The 21137-nt window shown below is 42.5% G+C and overlaps 2 protein-coding genes across 3 annotated transcripts; both read left to right on the plus strand.

The window, feature by feature from the left end:
• On the plus strand, window positions 1-7159 carry rae1 (ribonucleic acid export 1; the record flags this gene model as incomplete). Of its 2 annotated transcripts, XM_080793602.1 has the most annotated exons (13): window positions 1-103; window positions 950-1057; window positions 1461-1565; window positions 2209-2301; window positions 2416-2502; window positions 2594-2680; window positions 3472-3543; window positions 3694-3801; window positions 4003-4109; window positions 4267-4342; window positions 5269-5463; window positions 5585-5670; window positions 6767-7159. In XM_080793602.1, coding segments are annotated over exons 2-13 (1107 nt in total). In that variant the 5' UTR covers window positions 1-103; window positions 950-967. The 2 variants fall into 2 exon arrangements, with proteins under 2 accessions (XP_080649728.1, XP_080649727.1); XM_080793601.1 differs by lacking the exon at window positions 6767-7159 and having other exon boundaries at window positions 5585-5674.
• A 1842-nt stretch (window positions 7160-9001) lies between these two features.
• On the plus strand, window positions 9002-19531 carry LOC308335387 (RNA-binding protein 38-like). The gene is made up of 4 exons (XM_080792409.1): window positions 9002-9427; window positions 11639-11762; window positions 12393-12447; window positions 17549-19531. Exons 1-4 carry the CDS (start codon window positions 9215-9217, stop codon window positions 17871-17873), a joined length of 717 nt encoding a protein of 238 aa, XP_080648535.1. The 5' UTR covers window positions 9002-9214; the 3' UTR covers window positions 17874-19531.
• The last annotated feature ends 1606 nt before the right edge of the window (window positions 19532-21137 follow it).

Below are 21137 nucleotides of genomic sequence, written 5' to 3' on the forward strand. Positions count from 1 at the left end.
GACAGATTATAGGACGCATGCGCCGCAGGTTTGTCGCGCCGGATAATTGTGCTATTTATCTGTTTACTATTGAGATTACTGAGATTTACGCACACATTTTGGGGTATGTATATTGCATCTAATTATAATGCTATGTATACAGTGATGTCCAGCGCTGCATAATAACGAACGTTTTGTGATAACCGCCTGTACAAGTAAACCAATCGAATGTGAGCACCGCAGCCAGCGATGCCTCATTCCGTGGGTTGTAGAGAAGATAAATAACCACACAATCCAGCAGCACTGGTTGTGAAATTGTGATGTGAGGGTCCATGTGCCATTCCAGACTAGTTCATCGTTAAAATAGCCAACGTTAGCTTGGTGTACAGTGTACAGTGAGTGTTGCGGCTTTATTTGCTTACAATGCTAGCTTGTTGACAGCACAATCACAGGCCATAACTCTCAGTCCATTGAAAGCATGTTATTATGGTGTGACAGAACCTAAGCAAATCATTGTGAGAGTCCTGCACTCAACAATTAATAACCATACCCTATACCTATAGCTTTTATCTTAAGATTCCTGACCTAATATCTGAGCTAGGTTACCTAACTGAGTTGACCCTACCCTAGATGACAGTAATCAGCTTTTAGTGTTATGAAAAAGGGGGCTATAGCCAGAATCAGTGACCCAAACTCTAGAAATAAAACGTTTTTGTTTTATTGTCTATAATTGATTGCTCGATTCATGACTAAATACAGCAACAGATTGTGGCTAGAATGTTTAAACTTTACATCCTCAAATCAAATGTAACACTTTTAACATGTGAACAAATTCTGTATTGAGCCTTTCTTTAACAACCTGACAAGACAGATGGAACAAACAATGTCTACCTCAACTAGTAATGTGTACATCATGGCCACCACTTTTACCCAGCAGATGTGGTTTTATAAGTGTCTTCCCTTGCTTTAGGTTACTGGTTGGTCCAACATGAGTTTATTTGGGGCAAGTACTGGGTTCGGAACAGGAGGAACCGGTGTCTTTGGAAGCACGACGACAGACAGCCATAATCCTATGAAGGTAAATTATGTGATTGTGAATTTACTATACTCCAAAATGGCTCGCACTTCACCAAAATGTAGACCTGCCTCGTCACCACAGTCACCCATTGTAGAAATTAACAAAAACAACATGATTTGTTGTTGATATTGTATTTTGGCGTTATTTTTATGCTATGATGATGAATTGAATACATGGAAACAAGTCCTCAGTCAGGACTTTTTTGGGTTATCCTTTTAGAGTCCAAAAGGATAACCCAAAAAGCACAAGTACAGTCGTACCCTTGGTCTAAAATTTAGACCAAGGGTACGACTGTACTTGTGCTATTTGCATGTCTATCTAATAAAGTATTCAATCAATCAAAACAGCAGTGTGGTTAGCTTGCCGTTCTCATTTATGTTTCTGACTTTGTTTTGTGCTGCAGGATGTTGAAGTGACTTCTCCACCAGATGACAGCATCAGCTGCCTGGCTTTCAGCCCTCCCACCATGCCAGGAAACTTCCTCATTGGGGGGTCATGGGCCAATGATGTGAGTGCAATGAGTTGAACACATTGAGAACTGCTGACAGACTAATTTTTGAGGGGTGCCACTGCTAGCCCCTCCAACATCTGGCTTTTGAAATGACGTCGTATGGTTGGAGAACTAAACGTTACGTCATGTGGCAGTCAATTTAGTTTTTATTGAATTTTAATCAAACATACACGTAAACGAAACGACTATGACAATTGACAATACATACAACCGAAACAAGACAAGACAATATACGTACAATACACAAAAGGGGAGATATCTGCCTCTCTTCTCTATTGATGATCATAATACAGAAGTACCTCAAACAGGTGCATCTGCTTCTACAGGTTAAACAGATTTAACTGAATTTAAACAAAATCTGGTCTTATGGTAGAGAGTAGAGACATGAGTAATCCATCTAAACCAGTTATCTGTGAAGACTTCAACTTGACCTCTGAAGCTGAATGTAATTCTCTCCATAATAAATATACTATAAATTAAATCAATCCATTCATTTATAGTTTATATAACATTTGTAAGCCACTTTTTTGACCAACTCTATGGACTTCTAATGTTTGTTTACGGCACTTTAAACAAACATTACCAGGTGCCCCTCACTGTGATTTTTTTTTTACTAGTACTGTATATCATCTTACCTTAGGTGCGATGCTGGGAGGTGCAGGACAATGGACAGACCGTCCCCAAGGCACAGCAGATGCACACTGGTCCAGTGCTAGACGTCTGTTGGAGCGATGTGAGACTTCATTGTCGTTCATCATCTGTCATCATAGCATCAAAGAAACATGAATGAATGAGCCATCCATTGCACTGTATGCAGTCTCAATGTTATGTTGTTCTGTTTGAGCAGGATGGGAGTAAAGTTTTCACAGCTTCCTGTGACAAGACAGCCAAGATGTGGGACCTGAACAGCAACCAGGCGATGCAGATTGCACAGGTTAGAGTTTTAGATGGAAGCTCAAAATAAGTGACTGTGCAAGTTCAACTTGAATTATTATGAACCAGTTTATCTGTCTTTCTCATTTTAGCATGATGGCCCAATCAAATCAATCCACTGGATCAAAGCCCCCAACTACAGCTGTATCATGACTGGCAGCTGGGACAAAACACTGAAGGTACAAGCTTCTGTCTAGTTATTACTCTGCATACAAGGAGGGAACACTGTATTATCTGTCTGTGTGTTTCTGCATCTGTAAAGTCTTAGGAAAACCAAATCCACAATAACCGTTACCTAACTATAATATAATGTAGTGTCTTGTGTACTAAGCATTTGGTTGGTTCACCATTAACCGTTAAGGTCATTACACACTGGCGAATTAGCGACGTGAATAAGCGATCTGAAAATGCGAAATATTGCATGTTGCAGTTCGCCTGCGAATCTCTGCAAAATACGACACCAGAGCGAACAAATAAAGAGCGAAAAAGGTCGCATTTTCGCACATTCGCCACTGATGTGGAAGCTTGCATGGACTTCAATTGATTTTTTTTAAATGTGAATTATTCGCACTAATATATCGCGTCGCTAATTCGCCAGTGTGTAATGACCTTTAGTGTTACAACGGTTGACCGTCACTCCTCCGGATGTATTGATTGATAGACAAGCACACCTATAAATGAATTAAAAAATAGATTTAATTGTCTGTGATGCTCCAGTGGCTCATTCCTATATTTTTGCTGATGTGTCCTGCTGCTTAGATGCACCCGTAATTGCTCCTGATGTGCTGGTTGGTGCCTTGCATGGTTTCCGCCACCATCGGTGTATGAATTTGTGTGTGAATGGGTGAATGTAATGCACATAATGCTAAACTATGTAAAGCGCCTTGGATAAAGGCGCTATATAAATGCATCATTTTACCAAACCTATTGGGTCTTCAGGGTCATGAGTGATCTGTGTTTCCTTGTTCAGTTCTGGGACACCCGCTCTCCCAACCCCATGATGTCTTTGCCAATGCCAGAGAGAAGCTACTGTGCAGATGTGGTAAGTTGAAAAGACATACAATATGTGGTATGTTTTTATTTTGAAATTTGAGCTTTTGGGTTTTGGGTGAGGGATGTGGTTTAGAAAGTATAATTAAGCTTAACATGATCCTGGCAAGTTGTCGAGTGTCATTTAATTTTTCATTTCTAGGTGTACCCCATGGCAGTGGTGGCTACAGCTGAGAGAGGACTGATTGTCTACCAGCTAGAGAACCAGCCCTCAGAGTTTCGCAGAATAGACTCTCCTCTCAAGCATCAGGTGAACAGCGGTTATTTTGTTGTCTTGTACTCTTTGCATTTCTCTGTATGTTGGCCAGCCTGTTATCCTTTTATATTAGTATAAAGCCTGATTCATTCGTTGTCCTTGAAACCATGCCAAGCACAAAGGCAATCCTTAAGACAGCTGCTGTTTATGCATGAAAGGCCTTTGACCCATGTACTGTATGCGTCCATCCTGCAGCACCGATGCGTAGCCATCTTCAAGGACAAGCAGAACAAGCCCACAGGCTTTGCCCTGGGAAGCATTGAGGGTCGAGTGGCCATCCATTATATAAGCCCTCCCAACCCGTAAGTGTCGACTTGTGATCAAATATAATGGATTTTTACATTTGTCCTCTTACATTGGTAAATTAACACTGAGAATTTTACTGTTTACAGTGTGCAGTCATTTGATCACATGATATTTGTATAGATACATTTGTACATGTCTTTCAACTCTTAACAGAGCCAAGGACAACTTCACCTTCAAGTGCCACAGGTCTAATGGAACCAACACAGCCACCCCACAGGACATCTATGCTGTAAGTGGCACTTGCATTCTGACCCCGCTGGTTATAATTTTATTTTAGGAAAAGTGACTGAAATTAGATGTGATTAAAACTTAATATTTACATCATTGACATACCTATTTTTGATCATTGTATTTGTTACTATGTAGTATGTACTTACTAAATCGCAGGATGCATTTTGAATTTATGTGTTTCTTTTGAAATATGAATATCAGAATTAAAGGGTGCATTTACTGTGTATACTGTAGTGGAATCAATCTCTGTAAGGTTGGTGTGTTACACTGAAAGGAACAGTGTAGAATAATTGATCAATTACTTATCTATTAATATGAATTTAAAGATAAGCAAAAAGTAGATGTTAACTACATGATTCAGCAGAATATTGTTGGGAGTTATTTAGTTGATGTGTACTTTTACTGTACAGGCTGCATAACACTTGGACAGTAACGTACATAGGTGTTTGAACATTCCACACTTATATGCTTATTGCATTTTCAGAAGAGACAGATGTTTTCTCATAGAGAAAACTGGTTTTTGGACTTGTGTGTGTTGTCTTTTCCTGTGTTGCTGGTTCTCGGTCAGTGAGGGGTAAACAAACAGGATTTTCCAGCTGGAGGCAGCAAATATACGTTCGCGTCGGCTCATTCGCGTTACTTGATGCAACGTTGTGCCAAGTCGCGTCTTTGAATTGACTTTGTATGTAATCAGTGGGAACGCACCTTTACATTTCACAGTTGAAGAGTAGGGAGTGTGTGTGTGTGTGTGTGTGTGTGTGTGTGCGCGCGCGCTTCTGAATCACATATAACAATACAAATGATATGTGGTCATGTAGCCTAGAATGAGCCTATTATACATTGTTTTGTCAGAACATTCAGTATGTTAAAGCAACTTGCACTTTACTATTTCATTGTATTTTAACATTCGTATCACTTGGGCAGGTAAATGCCATATCCTTCCACCCTGTCCACGGCACGCTGGCCACTGTGGGCTCTGACGGACGCTTCAGCTTTTGGGACAAAGACGCCCGCACCAAGCTGAAGACATCCGAGCAGCTAGACCAGCCTATCACCGCTTGCTGTTTCAACAGCAACGGAAACATATTCGCATATGCCTCCAGCTATGACTGGTCCAAGGTAAGAGTTATGATATAATGATTATATACAAAGGACTCATATTTCACTATTCACTACATATTTAGGTTGTAGTTGATGGAAGTCTACTCTATATTCTACTCTGTTCTATTCTATTCTCCAGGGGCATGAGTACTACAACCCCCAGAAGAAGAACTACATATTCCTTCGGAACGCTGCCGAGGAGCTCAAGCCTCGGAACAAGAAATGGTGAGAGAAGGGCAGTTGTTGTCCATGAACATGGAGACCACGGTTTGCACAGGTGGAGCTTGCCCTGCCAGTGCTTACTCAGTGCCCATGTGTTAGGCCATCCTGGAATATATGGATAATTGGTAGTAAGAAAGAATTGTGTCATGGTTCCGATTTCAGTGCTGCAGTGTAGAGCCACAGCTACAATATCATTTTCTGAGATTGTTGCCACATCTTGATAGGAGAAATGTCAAGGTTTGCAGCATGATGGCCTGTATTATGGTGCGTTCACACGAGACATATGCAAAGATCACAAGCACCATGTAATATGGTTGTTTGCTTTGGACAAATTAATACATGACAGAATTTGGCTTTGAATTTTATAACTTGTGAAGTGGTGAGGACTTGCTTTAAACAATATATTTATTGACATTCTTTTTCAATTATATAAAACATTACAGTTATAGCTCTCTTGTTAATAAAATGTCCAGAAAAAACAAAACAAAGTCTCAACAATCAAAAACAAATAAAACGGATATGGTCCCCATTTTCCTCCCCACATTACTGTGGATTATCTAATACAGGTCACCTAATGGATTGCTGTTCATAAAACGCATGGACTGTCCCCATATTTCTTGAAAGTCATCAGATTTCCCTTTAATGGCTAAAGTCAATTGTAAATCTAGTGCAAGACAATTTGACAATTCTTGGGTTGTCTGGGTTTTTCCAAAAGAGTGCAATTGTATGTTTATCCTGTAGAAGAGAGTAAGTAATTATACTCTTCTTTTTACAATTAACTTATTTAATTAGGAAATATACCCAAGATACACATTTCTGTACAAATAGGAATATCCTCTGAAATTATCTGAGATAATATACCAAGTACTTCTCCCTTCTCCACGTTGCACTTTACACATTGGGTTTGTGATCAATTTCATGGAGAATGAATACACTGTGGACTAGAGCAAATATTAGGCTATAATTGAAGGAACACTATTTTTCTATTAATTGAGCTTGATTCTTTATTTTTATTGAATGAGACATTTCAGAAATAAAATAGAAAACAAAACAACTTTGAAGCTGCTCTTTGTGACTGACTGCTCCCTCCTGTCTCTAGATTCACCATGCCGAGTTGCATCTCCTGTGAGGAAACATGGAAGACCTGCTGCTTTAGTGTGTGTAAATGCTCAAGACAGAGACTCCCTCCTTTTGTCAAACACCTGGACCAATGCCGTGACGCTGTGTTCCATGCATTGACCAATCAGAGGGGCCTACCCAACCCAGCGTTGATGACGGCTGCATGACCATTTGTCTCAGAGGTCATCGTGGAAAGGGGTGTGGGGTGCTTATTTTGTCATGAATATGGATGTTTTATTTTGCTTTTTTATCGTGTTCACTGTTCAGCTCCTTTTTGTCTACAGCTTTCCAAAGACTTTACATTCTCTGATTGCTGTTACTCTGTGGTTCCAATACTAAAATGTATATGTGAAATAAATAATAACATAATCTCTTAGGTCTTTACACGTTGGTTCCAACTTGAGGGAGTCTGTGGGTTAATAAGGAAAGCTTTGTGGTTATATGTACTTTCAGTGTTCATTGGGAATTTACTTGGGGAACCTGTGTTGTGCATGCCCTTATGTTTAATGGACCAGGGTCTCATATCACTGCTGTACATTTCTTCAGTCATGTGGGCCTCTCCTGTACATTAAATTCGTCATGGGATGAAATGGATAAACCTTGAAGAGCAACCATGATGATGACCCTGTTCTTTTGTGTGTTTTCACCCTAGTCCCCAGCAGATGGCGCATTCTCTCAGGAGTAGTGACCCTGGGCCTGCTAGTGCTAGCAACCTGTTAGAGGTGGTCAGGGGGTAGTCAGACAGGATCAAAGCAGGGCAGTTGAATTCTTCATGCCGGTATGGGCGACAGGGAAAGAGTTTGGGATTGGGGAGTTTATCAGGAGGGTATGAATAAGTCACTGTGAGAAGTGAACCAGCTCATACAGAGGAAAGTGAGAATTAAAACCCTTTTTTATTGAGGTCATTAGGGTGTCACCTCACTGTTAGCCTGGCCCTGGGTACTTAACAGTGGAACTCCAAGGAACTGAGGGTGAGAACTGGGTGGGAAGGTGTGGTTAGATCTCTGTTGGAGCTAGCAACCCAGACAGCTACTTTACAACCAGGGCATGTATCAATATTTTTTGGTAAGATTCTGCTTTAACCCTTTTAATCATTGATGAAAATGGAGTTAAGTTCAAGTGCTGTACTAAACTATACCAGTGTCCTGGTTCCAACAGAACATAAATGACTGGCTTGATGTATCTGGTTAGAAGCAAGGTTGACACAGTCTTTAAATCACTTAATTTATTTGGACTAGAATGTTCTATGCTTTGGGTCCTGAGAGACTGGTGTTATTTGACAATGTTGTGGAACTTTACTGTTAGGGTAATATGTTGCTAAGGAGGATCATGTCGTGTTTGAGTTATTTGCCTTCTCTGCGGTTCATGAATGCTAGAGCAAATAATAGTATGTTTTATGACATGATCACAGTTGAAGGCGGCCTATAAGCAACAATACGTAAAAGCTATATCAAATAGTCAGTGCTTTAATTCTGTTCAAGTCACCATCACACTTACAGACCCCCTTTCCCCCTTTCCAATTTTCATATTTTATATTTTGCATATTTTCCTACATAATGCCTCATTTGTGTATTTAAAAATGTAATATGTTATATTAGATTGTTATTAACAATCTAATATAGGTATGGTTGGTTTTGCTCACTCAATTCATAATTAATGTTCCAATTTTGGAGCTCTTGCTCATGGACTAACCAAAAAGAACTGAACCGGTTCCCATTTGGAACCAACCAGTGGAAAAGGGGCCACAGATATATATATATATATATATATTTTTTTTTTAATAAGACTCAAATCCATGTTTGCCTCGCAGACTCGCAGTAACATTTTAGCTGGTTTATCCAGCCAAAACGGTTCATATGCAGTGACGGAAAGATATAACACTTTTTTAAATGGTTTACCGTAATTGTTTTTCTATTGATTAATTTAAAACGTAGTCACCGTAGCAGACTAACTGGTGAGACAATAACTTCTTTATTGCAGTGCAATGTAACGTGCCTGAGGCGCGCTTTCTATGATACAACAGCAGAAGCTTTTCTTTGTGTCGTAAAGGACAAAAGCAGGTGCACGAGAACGCTGGTAGGCGGGGGCAGGGGAGGGGCTAAGCCCCAGTTGTCACCCAGATTCTGTGTTGATTGGCCAAGAGTCGACAGTGGGCGTGGTCAAAGTGCTGGAGTATAAAAACTTCCCGGAACATTTCTCACAGAGGCAACTGGTTTTGACGTGACAGTGCTATTTGAAGCAGCGTGATGCGTAGCTAGATGTCATCAGGTTGCCACAACTTTTAAGGACTGCAACGCAGAAGGACAAACGAAACTAGAACGCACGCTGTACTGCGCTATCTTGGTGCCTTATTGATGCTGGGAAGTTGAGTGGTTAATTTCTTTTTTTTAAAAGCAACTGGTTTTGTGTTGCGTTCCCGGGGTGACCAATGCTTCTACACCAGTTCATGAACGGAGCCCTAGAAGTCATGCATCCTAGTGCCATTCAAAAAGACACTACTTTCACCAAGATATTCGTGGGTGGCTTGCCTTACCACACGAACGATGCCTCCTTGAGAAAATACTTCGAAGCCTTCGGGGACATAGACGAGGCTGTGGTGATAACGGACAGACAGACCGGGAAATCCAGAGGATATGGCTTTGTAAGTAGCAGGGGGAAAAAAAGAAGTCACCATGATTCCACTAATGTCTGTCATAAGATTGAGACGGAGCGGGGCGCGTGCTCTCTGCTCCTCTCCTCTGTCACAACTTTGGTGTCGCCTGTATGTTTGTCAACTTGTCTTGAAAGCGCAGTAATGTTTATATATAAAATGTGGCGATTTTTTGGGGGTGGGGGGCAGCATGTGTGGACACTACACCTACAAGTTGCGATTTTGGCTAATCATGATTCAGATACTTGTAGAATTTAAATAAATCCTCCATCGAGTTCTAGTCTAATATTGCAGTAACTCACAGCCGCACGGTCTTTTGCCGTACTGGCTGTTATTTTAGCTTAATAAGGATGAGGATGAGGGATCACGGGTTGATGGACAACTAAGACTAAGAAGATTATATCTCGACATATGTCTATGCTCCCCCAAACCCCCTAAAGCGCTCCATCCACACTGGCCTGTGACTGAACAGTAGGCCTACGGCTTATCATCTTGGAGGTGTGCGCGCGTGCATGTAGACCTCAGTTCACTGCTTTATATGGTTGTGATGGTGATTTTTTTTTTTAAACTGTGGTCGACCTTGCTCACTTTCAGTCTGCCATTACATGCAACAAATAACTGATTTTTGAATGACGTCGGTTCTACCTAAAACATGTAATTGGCTACACGTGCTCTTAGAGCAGTAGTTTATTTTGCACCCTGCCTGCTGCAACACCACACCACCCCGTCAGATGGTCAGACAGTTTCCCTTTGACTCAGTTTCTCTCAATAGTGAGGACTGTCCCAGACTCGCAGGGCAAACAGAGTAGTGTCTTTGGAAGGTCTGGTTAAGTGGTTGGATAGAAAATGATAATTGAGAGGAGCACGTCTGTGACCTACATGTTGTCATCTGATCTAGAGGCAACTGTGGAGGTCACAGCATTGACCATAACTTGATTCTTGGCCATGGCTGCTCCTAATTGATGAAGGAACTGCTTGATGTCTTTACTCTCCCCACTGAGAGATGACATTTCTTTGAGACAGATAAAGAACTGTCATACTCTCTGACACAAAGAACAGAAGCATAACAAGAAATGCAAATATTTACTAGAACGTTGGAGAGATGCATCAGCCCGGGCAGGCCAAAGATGGAATGGAAAATTGTTATGTGTTTACATCCAACTAGAGAAATGAAAGACAATTGCCCTCTGTGTTTACACATAAGCTCCCCAACTCCCAAGGAAAACTGTCTCGTGAATCTAGTTGGTGTCAACGGCTGCTGAGTGGGCCTGGTGTTTCAGGTTGGACAGGCTCACAGCAATGTGGGCCTGCCTTCCTTGGGGCCAGGAAAGACTAATTCACATACTCATACTGAGGTGCTCTGCAACGTGTGCCGTACAGCCTGTCTAGAAGCAGATAGTACCACTTTTTTCATTGCTAAATAACCCACAGGGCAACCTGTTAATCCTGTTGCGGAGTGCTCCCTTCAGACAGTGGAAGTGGTTGATTGAATGTGGGGGGGGGGGGGTGCTCCAGAGACAAGGTTGCTTAAAAAAAAGACAGTATGGATTAGTAAACCACCCCCTCGGCAGTCAACACAGTTCTTGACCTCCCTTGGAATCCTTTTCTTCCGTGTTGTTCACACAACACATTGTGGTCTCATTCCTCCAACATGAAGTGGTAAACTGCCTCTGAAACAATGCAAGACATGGCTGCCAGCTTTAACAATATGTTGCACGTTAGTGACGTTACGCAGTGAACCCACTGAGTTGGCAGAATAGGGCAAGGGATTATCTAATGCCAGGAGGACACTCTTCTTAATATCTTTTCCCTAATTGGATAAGCCCCCTGTTATTCTTCTCAGATCCATATTTCAGCAGGTCTGTATGTCCATTGCTGAGCTGTCAAGTGGCTGTCTGACTGATTTGAGCTTTCATGGGTCATTTCCAACGGCTAATCATTGTTCTTTGTTTGTAGTTTCCTCTTTTATGAAAAAAGGGAGAGGAAAACCTCTAGGCGGGGGGGGGTCTTTTATGATGACATACAAATGGAGGCTGTTGTCATTTTCAAAGCGTTTTGTTCTTGTGCCTAGGGGGTCAAGGTGACCCTAGCCACAGCATGGTGCTATTCTCTTGTTGGCGCTTCTTCCTCAGCCAGTCTTGATTTGAGAGGAAATGTTTTTTTTTTTATATATGCTGATGAGCACGTCTCGCTTTCTTCCAGGTGACAATGACAGACCGAGGGGCAGCGGAGAGGGCCTGCAAGGACCCCAACCCCATCATCGATGGGAGGAAAGCCAATGTCAACCTGGCCTACCTCGGCGCCAAGCCTCGCAGCATGCAAACAGGTGTGGGAAAAAAACAGACCCACATATTCAGGCCTGATGTTGAAAATTTAAAAATGTCTTTTAAATCATGACCGTTTTCTGAAATACCTATGTTTCTATATCAGTGGTGCTCAATATTTCATGTCAAGGACCCCAAAAAGTATATGTAAAATATGTTGTTCAAAGGACCCCTCAGAAGCAAAGATTTGAGTAAAAAAAATAGCAGATCTACAAGCTCGTAGCACGGCACAAGCTCACAGCGGCGCTATGAGCTTGTAGATCTGCTATATTTCAATAGCTAAAGTATAACATAATGCTTAAAACACAAAGGGATTCCCGTCCTGAATGGGAGCTTGTAGATCTGCTATTTTTCAATAGCTAAAGTATAACATAATGCTTAAAACACCAAAAGGGATTCTTGTCCTGAATGGGTTAAATATTACCATCTCTCATTATGCATTTTTAAACAATTGTTTAGTGTGCATTTTTTAAATTAATCTACAGGAAAATAATCATTCTTGTAATTTTGTCATGTTTGAAACGAGCCCTGGTCTCTGTTGAGTCTCTGTTCGTGGCCTCTGTGCATTGTTCTGCAAACCTCCTCTGTAAATGCAAATGTGTGTCTGACTGCTGGCTTCCTCTGTCTTCCAGGCATATCTATCGGAGTACAGCCCATTCACCCAGCACTCATCCAGAGGCAGTATGGGTAAGCGAGTGGGAGTAGGCACTCCCTTGTTGTGTTCAGTTGTACTACCCTCTGTAGAGCCACTGGGCTGTCTTTTCTCTTGACAAACAAGGCCGTTGGAAAGTGCACGTCAATTTCACATCTATGTGAAACTCCACAAGTACTCTATTAACACATTTGAGCATTGCAGGGGTTGGGCAATTGTTAACATATCTGCGGTAATAAGATAAGTTAGATAGGACATTCCTGAGGTGAATGAGTATACAGACTTTTGTTTTTTACCTGTGCTGTACTGGCAAAAGGGCTGCCCACAAATGGAAGTGTTGTAGAAGTTGCTTGGATGGAGATGTGTCTCAGACTTACATGGTCTGCTGAGCAGTTAATGGCCATGTCACCACAGGAGAGAGGAGTCTAATTGATGCTTTGGCAAGCAGCAGTACTATAAACTAGGCTACAGTCTACCCGTATTCTCTGACGTCTTCCCCTTATGGTAAAGGTCCAAAGCAAAACAAACTCAGATCAACCTCAGTGGGGTGGGCGGGGGTTGGGATGAGAGGTTCAGGATAATCATTTATAATTTGTTCCTGTGGACCTGGCCCTCAGTAACAAATTATAAATGCGGATTTGGGGAGACCATAGAGTTGGATGAATCATGACATTCACAATTTGGGCATTTGGAAGATGCAAGATCAGAGTCAGCCGGCAAACCAGTCATGTGAGTAGTGGAAAAGAAAAACAATTTAGTGCTTCAAAGAACTACGATACCATGTAATTGTCAAACCTAGAATCTGTCTAAATGTCATGCTATCTAAATAACATCTTTAGCATTTGTGTTCAAGAAACCAATTTAATATCTTAAATGGCATAAAGTATGTGTATGTGGAAAAAGTTTCAACATCTGGCATCATCGAATACAACTAGCCATCTATCTAAAATATGCAACAAGAAAGGATACATGGTTCATCTCTCCAGACCTGCTGGGGGCTTATCCATTTATGTTCCAAGAGTTTAAGAGGGCACCAGGAAGTCCCTCCGTGCCCATGCTCTCGTTGCCATAGTAACAAGGGATGGCGCCAGAGCCCCGAGGGTTTGAAGGCTGCAGCAGCAGTGTGCCGCTCAGTGGCATGTGTCTGACAGGTGCTGGCTCTTATTACAGCCTTTTACACCCCTTAATCTCCCATGACCACCGCCCCAGAGAGAGAGACACAGCACCTGTCTGCCTGCCTCTGAGGTTCCTCTATGCTGGTTGACAGACACGGCCCTCACGGAGACATAAAGCACACAAATGGCCTTTCTATCAAACCCCACTCCCGCCAGAAACCCCTGCGACATGTGGCGTATGTAAGGGGGAGAGGGGGGAGGTTTTGTACAGTGGGGTTGTCGATCAGTGATAGAGCAGTGTGTCCTGTCTAGTTTGTTCTGCTCTGTGCTCAATAGTGAGAGAGCGAGGGGAAAGCATAGCTATGGTCCGTAGAAGTTGTGAACCGTGAGGGCTTGAAGGCGTCACCAATGCTAGGTGACACTTGTGTTGATGGAGGAGAAAGTAGAACGCCTATGTCTCTTAAAATTAGCATTCATCTTTCACAGTCTCTTCAACACTTTTCTCAATACAGCAGCTGTCACAGCAGCTGCCGGCAGGCAGACAGGGAAACTTGGGGCATAGAGGAGGAAGGATCCGCAGCACAGGACACTGTTTCCTGGTGCCCATGGAGGAAGGAGCTGTGTTTTCTTTAAGTCCTCTCCTAGCAGTGTTCTGTTCCTACCGGGGTGTCAGAGAGCGATTTAGACAGAGCCACTGAAAACTGACACCTCTGTGACACAAGGAGGAGGGTGGATTCAGGGGGGGGGGGCAGCTCCTGTAGAAGCATTAATGTGCTTAATGAAGCAATGGTTCTCAGGAGACATACAGGTGTCAAATAAAGTGTTCATTATAACAATCCTAGCAAAGGAGAGGTTTTTCAAACAATCTCCACAAATGTAAAAATTCCTGCAGCGGAAGTAGAGAATATTGAGCTCTTGTGCAAGCATTGTTCTTTTCCTAATCTCTTGGCTCTTTGCTAGCACCTCTCTTCACGCTTTGCTTTTGTGTTTCAGTGAGACGTAGCGCACCGAGAGGTATTTATATGATCTTCTAGCAATATTTGCCTTCAGGGTGCGATAACCGTGCAGATTCCTCGGATTAGCTCATCATACAACCACAAATGTCACAGCCACAAATGCACATCAACATTGATGATGCATAAGTATGTGCTGGTAGCTAACCAGATCAGACTGTGTTGACCACATCATCATAATCTCTGTGGTTTGAGTCCAGCTGGAATGGCAGTCTTTTGACATGTTGACAGCCAACACTCTTGATCTTTTGGTCATCATCCACATTCTCCCCACCGCCACTGTCGCACAGTCCAGCGCTACCACTGCACTGTCAGAGATCCTTAATTGACCCAGCAAGTCACCCTTGTCAATGTCGTTCCCCATTCTCTTTTCTAGCTAGGAGACATTTCTCGTTTTGATGTATTTGACAGTACAGCCATTTTGTCTGTATTTAAAATAGTAGCATGATATCTTCTATCCATTCTGTTTCTGTTCTGTTGGTCTGCTTTTGTGCCATCCACTTCTCTATTGCATGTTGGGTCACTTCATCTAAAGCCGAGGTCAAGTAAAGCTGCCTGTGGACACGGACACACACACACACACACACACACACACACACACACACTGCTAACAGCACAGAGAAAGCCAGCTCATTATACATGTATGTGAATGTAGGCTAGATGTGCCTCACAGCACTCATGTATGGTCATCTTTGAAAGCTGTGTGTGAGAGTGAATGCTTCTTTGTTAGTAGCTTGGTAGCACTGCAAGGCCAAAGTGTAGATTGTGTATGTGGGTGGGGGTTGCGTTAATTTGCTTACTAGTTGGAAGTCAGAGTAGTAGTATGTAGACTGTAGTGCTGTTCCAGTTTCAATCATATGTATATTGCCTATCTCTGCAAACTACAGAAGGCCTCTTTAACACGGCTGTATGCCCCCTTGTTTTGAGTGAAATATGTATGATTTAAATATTCCACTCCACTGCTGAAAAACCTGACTGTTTTGTCTGGGACTCACTCGGCATCATTATTTTATTCTGAACTGCTACAAAAGTGTGTGTATGCACTTGTCATAATTTATTTCCCCTGGATGTTTAATGCGACTCCCTTGCAATCACTAATGGGAGTTATTTTTCTTTCTTTTTTTATTTTATTTTTACATGTCTAACCCTTCAGTCTTTTTTAGTTATTATTCTAATCTTATTCCTGTGTCTTGCATCACACCCCTGTATTGACTGATTGATACCGGTGACCTTTTGTGTCATTGCTAACTAGTAATAATCACTATTCTCCTATCAACTCCTTCCTGTCTTGGTTACTCTGTGCTACCAGCTGACCAGTCCACCGTCCAGGGGGGATGGAAGATGCCCGCAGTGCAGGACATGTTTGGTGCTTAGTCCAGACCCAGAGGAGGGTTTGCAGAATTTGTGTGCCCCCCCCCTCCCTCTCCAAGGTGCTAGTCATGGCTTGAGAGTGCAGTGTGCTGTGATGGATTGAAGTGACTTTTATCTTTCGTGTGTGATATGAAGGGAAGAGCTTATACTGATTGTGGTGGTAACTCTTCCCTATTATGGCATGGTTTTGGGTTTGCAGTGGTGACTGTGGGTGCTGCTGGCTGGAGTTGAAGTGTGTCAGGGTGGGGTGGACGGGAGTAATTATGTGCTGGCATCCCTGTCCTTGCATGCTTCCACCTTTTGCTGTGTTGACTTAAAGGGCAACATTGCTTATTTTTAACCTGAATCCCGTCGTCCTATAATGTCTTAATTTTTCCGGTTACTTTTGGGATTAAGTTCTTGAGATACAGAATGCACTGGGAAGTATACCCTTATATGTTCACATGTCACCCTGCTTGCAATAGAACAATGTGATTCAGGTAAAAAAAAAAGTTTCCCTTTAATAACTGCCTCTCATTACATGTCAATTACAATCCTCATTTGCTTTCCTGCCCACTAATATGACAGACTGGTGATATATGGTGAAAACCTACCCTGAGAGAGGAATGTTATATTGTTTTCCCGCTGTACTGAGATGCAGCTCTATAGTGTGATTCAGGGTGACATTTGTGATGATTTCCCTGTCTTTCTGTGTGTGTGTTTGTGTGTACTACTACTACTACTGCTGCTGCTGCTGTTTGCAGTGAACAGGATTCTGTCTCTGTGGGTGTTTTCCCCCAGCTGTAGTACCATGGGTAAAGGCGCTCAAAGCAATAAAACTTACATCATCCTTTATATGGAATTGGGTCCCCTGCTCTCTGCCACCACCATCCCTCCCTCAGAGCAACAATCCCAGGAGAGGTACTCAACGTCCTGGGTAAAAATAGACCCCCCCCACACACACACACACCCACACACTTAACTCCATGGATGGAGTGGCAAAGTGAAGACAGAAGGGAGGAGAGAAATTACAGTCCCCAGACCCCCATAGCTCTAATCTGGGAGCCTGTCCGTGAGGCCCAGCAGAGACTGACACCTCGCCCCGATAAGCTCCCCTCATCACTGCTGGCTCCATCATCATAATTAGGCTTTGACAGCTAGTACGTATGAGATTTTAATTCACCAAATGCGAACTACAATTCTAAAATTTCTCGGCTGCCTTTAGCACACAGCCACACACTTCCCTTTTTTCGTGTGCGTGTGCTCCGCGACTGAAGAGTAGCAGCTGTTAAAACACTTGGATGGTGCCTGAGCTTGAAAACCTGTCAGTAACGGCTGCCTCTATCACCCCCCCCTTCCCTGCTCTCTAGGGGCCGTACCAAACAGGTTTTGTAGGTTTTTCTAACTGACAGAGAGAGTTGAGTCACTTCTCTTCCTAACCCGTTCTTTTTTTATTTACACGTTTAGTATTGCAGGGTGTGATTATGACACGGTAGATTCAAGACAAAGAAAGATTAATGCTGGTCCTGTGAGAACGTCGTCAAAGAGATGGAATCCAGGTTTTCTCTTGTTCTGCAATTTCAAAAACTAAAAACCTGTTATCTTTGTGTGTGTTTGTTTGTGTGTGTGTGTGTGTGTGTGTGTGTGTGTGTGTGTAGGTTGGCTCAGCAGTATGTCTACCCCCAAGCCTTTGTCCAGCCCAGCCTGGTGATGCCTCAGGTCTCCTCCTCCGTGTCCAGCAGCCCGTACCTGGACTACAGCGCAGCCTACAGCCAGTACGCGCAGGCCGCCTTCGAGCAGCAGTACCCGTATGCCGCCTCCCCAGCCAGCTTCCTGGGCTACAGCTATGCTCCCAGCCCAACTGCCGCCACGGGCCCAGCAGCCACTGCCGCAGCGGCCGTTCACCCCTCTGCGCCTGGCCCAGCCCAAGCCTTCCTCCATTATGCCCCTCAGCAGCACGTCCAGCCAGACCGCATGCAGTGAGGGAGCGAGGCAGGAGGGAAGGTGCTGGTAGTGCTGGGAGCGGAAAAGTAGTAGTAGTGGTGGTGATTGAGCCTTGCACCCAGGATGGGGTGAAAAGGGCCCTACAAGTTGAACCTGCTGCCATCAGCAGGGGCTTTCAGGAAAAGGGTTGGACTATTGCACTATACCATCAGGATGAGCCCCTTCCCCATTGGTTGGAGGGCAGGATGGGAAGGGTTTTTGAGGACTGTGTCAGGGTTTCAGGTTGGGAAGCTAAACAGCCTAAAATAATGTGGTTACTTCCAAGGGCTTCCAGAAGCTGACACTTTATTGTTATTTTATTATTATTATTATTATTATTATTATTATTATTGTATTAATGTTGCTGTCAATGTTTGTAAGTACCCTATTATTACCAATGTTATGTTTCTTATTTTTGTTACTTGCGTTTAGAGGGATTAGAGCCCGGAAGCGTTCCAGCATGGGGTGACATGAAAGGCACTGCTGCTTTTAGGACTTTGAAAAACAGACAGAGGTGTGCAGGAGAACCGGATGGTGAGTTGGTAGCCTCTGCCCGCTGCTCACATCATCTACACTATGTAATATGTAGGATCCCATCTACTGAAGGAACGGAGAAACTGCTCCTCATCCCCATTATCCAACTCCACACAGTGGGATGATAATGACAACTCTCATTGGGATTGTTGATATTCCAAATAAAAGGACAAAATTGAGCGTTTCAGTGGAAGACTCCCAAGACAACCCCTCCCCACACAGTTAACATTTTGAGACTGTGATGTCAGCACTACCTTTTTTTTATATTTCTTTTTCTTTTTGTAATTGAAGAGGCCTTAATAAAACATTTTTATTTTCTTATTTTTTAATCAGTGCTCCTCACACCCCAACTCTCACAGGACTTGCTTTAGATGCTTACTGTTTCAGATAAAAAAGAATAATCAGATGAGACACCATATCTGATTCCGAATGGATGTATAGATAATCATTGTGTAGTATGTGAGCGAATGGGGCCAGGTTCGCTGGTTATTGATGGTGGAAGGTAGCGGACACTGAGCTAAAAACGGCAGTGTAGGTTTTCCATTTTTATTTTGCTATTATTTCCTCTTTTCTAACTGTTAATCAGAATTTGTCACAAACTATTGCTCTGAAAAGGACATTCATGTACAGCATTTTTAAAATATTTCAGTTAAAAGTACATTTACAATATTTATGTCTAGGTATTTATAGGAGATACTAAGTTAAAAAGAAAAAGGTTTTGTTTGGTTAAATCTAGAGTGTTAATTTAACGCAGAGTTGTGAGACTCTTACGGGTCATTTGTTTTACACTTTTAGAGTTAACACTCTGGATTTTACTGTATGTTTTATAGCTGTGGAATTGAAGCCACATAACTTGCAAGAGGCATACTTGACAGATCTGCGAGCATGGTTTCTTATTCATTTCATGGACTGCGTATAGTTTATTTTCATTTTTTTTACCATGTCACCATAGGTATCTGTGGATCTGCCTGTGTGCTCGGTATCTAGATGCTCATTTGTAGGCCTCTAGTATGAGTGGCTGGAGTAGAAATGTTCTTTGGACTGCTCCAGTGAAATGTATTTTTCGGTCCCTTAAAGGAAGCCATACCAAAAAAGTAAATAAAGAATTTGTATTTAAAAAGAAATGTAGTTAAGACTTGTTCCTTGATGTAGTCTGTGGAGGAGAAATAATGCAATCCGGCTATTTAAAGAAGGGAACATTCTGTGGTGCCTGATCGCTTTGATTGAATACTTTTAACAGTACAGTCAAAGTTATGCTAAAGGTTATAATGCAAAAAGTGTTACATCTAACTCCTAGTTGTGGTCCTTGCTCAACCAGTAGTTACTGAACACATGCGTGCATGAGTTGCAACTCGCGAGGACCCGAGTTCGAAACAAAGTCCGATTCCTGTCATGTCTCGCATGTCTCCCCTCTCTGCCCTTGGATTCCTGCTGTCTATATACTCCCTCAATTAGACGGTAAATGCAAAGGTACCCTTCTCAGCTTTTCATTTATCTTTAAACCTGTTAAAACACAATGGTGCATTTGTGTGTATTGTGTCTCACAGGTCTGTGCAACTTTTCTCATAAATCCTTAGCCCCTTTAAAACTAAAACCTTTTCACAAAAGAAAATGCATTTATTTACTGCATAATGTGTATTATGTCTCACATGGCTTTGTATTTACAACACAACCAGTCTTTCCACCATGACTCTTTGGAACATGCTGCAGGGTGAGAGGGTTCAGGCGGGGGACTTCATGGCTGTGTGTGTGTTCCATGCTTGTTATCAAGCCGCCTGCCTGTGTTCAGCCGGCTGAGGGGGGAGGGGGGGAGTCAGGGGTGCGAGAGGCCCATGCTTTATCAGCCCACAACACCACCACCTGCCAGGGGCACAGGGTGTTCCCTCAGCCCAACACGCTGTTGCAGGGGAGAACGTTGTGGAAGAAGAGGAGGGACCCGTTTGTTAGTATGTGGCTTAAAGCTCAGTCAGCCAGAGCTGCCAGCAAGCAACACTTCATTTTTATGCTCTAACAAACAAACGAGCTGAGCTAGCTTGATTCCTAGTAGCGGCTTCACACGTTTGCACTTGACATCAACCAGTTTATAAAATGTGTCACATAACGTTCTGTAGCAGCGCTAGTGCTAGAGTGCTTCTTGTGTTTTGCTGTAACTGTTACTCCCTCAGAACATTTCCATCTATGACCTTGAGTTTAATAATGCTTGTTATGCTTTGTGTTTGAGTTTCAATGAAACTTAATTCCAGTAGGCAATACAATTTAATTAGCCTACTTAGAAGTTGTTTTTTTAATGGTGCTAGTCATGGAGGGTCATCAACCCTGCATTCAATGTCCCCGGGATGGCATTGATCAGTGGACTATGTGGACTATCAGTGGATAGTGTACAACAGACTATATTTGTTTGTGTGTAGATAAAGTGTCTATTTCATGTCAGGAGATGTTAGTGGTAGGTATGTGTACGTGCGTGCATAGATGTGTGTACTTTAAGTGCTATGTAGCATAACATAGAATGTTGTTATAGTTAAAATAACTTGGCATTATGTTCCTGTGTTAAAATGAAGCAGACGGAGGCTAATGGAATGGAACCGTTTTTAGCTTGCATTACTGGCTTGTGTCAACGGTTTTTATAACACACTTGTGCTGAAAGAATTGATGTCCACAGTGTTTGCTATGTTTACTGAACGTTACAAGGTCTCAGTCAGCTCTGGACTATGTATCATTTATATATCTCTC

The sequence above is a fragment of the Protomyctophum bolini genome, assembly GCF_963924005.1.
Source record: "Protomyctophum bolini genome assembly, chromosome: 2".
NCBI lineage: Eukaryota > Metazoa > Chordata > Actinopteri > Myctophiformes > Myctophidae > Protomyctophum > Protomyctophum bolini.

Bases quoted from the DNA above. Each gene is read 5' to 3' on its own strand.
- LOC308335387 (XM_080792409.1), top strand. From the start codon at position 9,215: ATGCTTCTACACCAGTTCATGAACGGAGCCCTAGAAGTCATGCATCCT. The intron at 9,428-11,638 runs GTAAGTAGCAGG...GCTTTCTTCCAG, and splicing joins AATCCAGAGGATATGGCTTT to GTGACAATGACAGACCGAGG. The intron at 12,448-17,548 runs GTAAGCGAGTGG...GTGTGTGTGTAG, and splicing joins CTCATCCAGAGGCAGTATGG to GTTGGCTCAGCAGTATGTCT.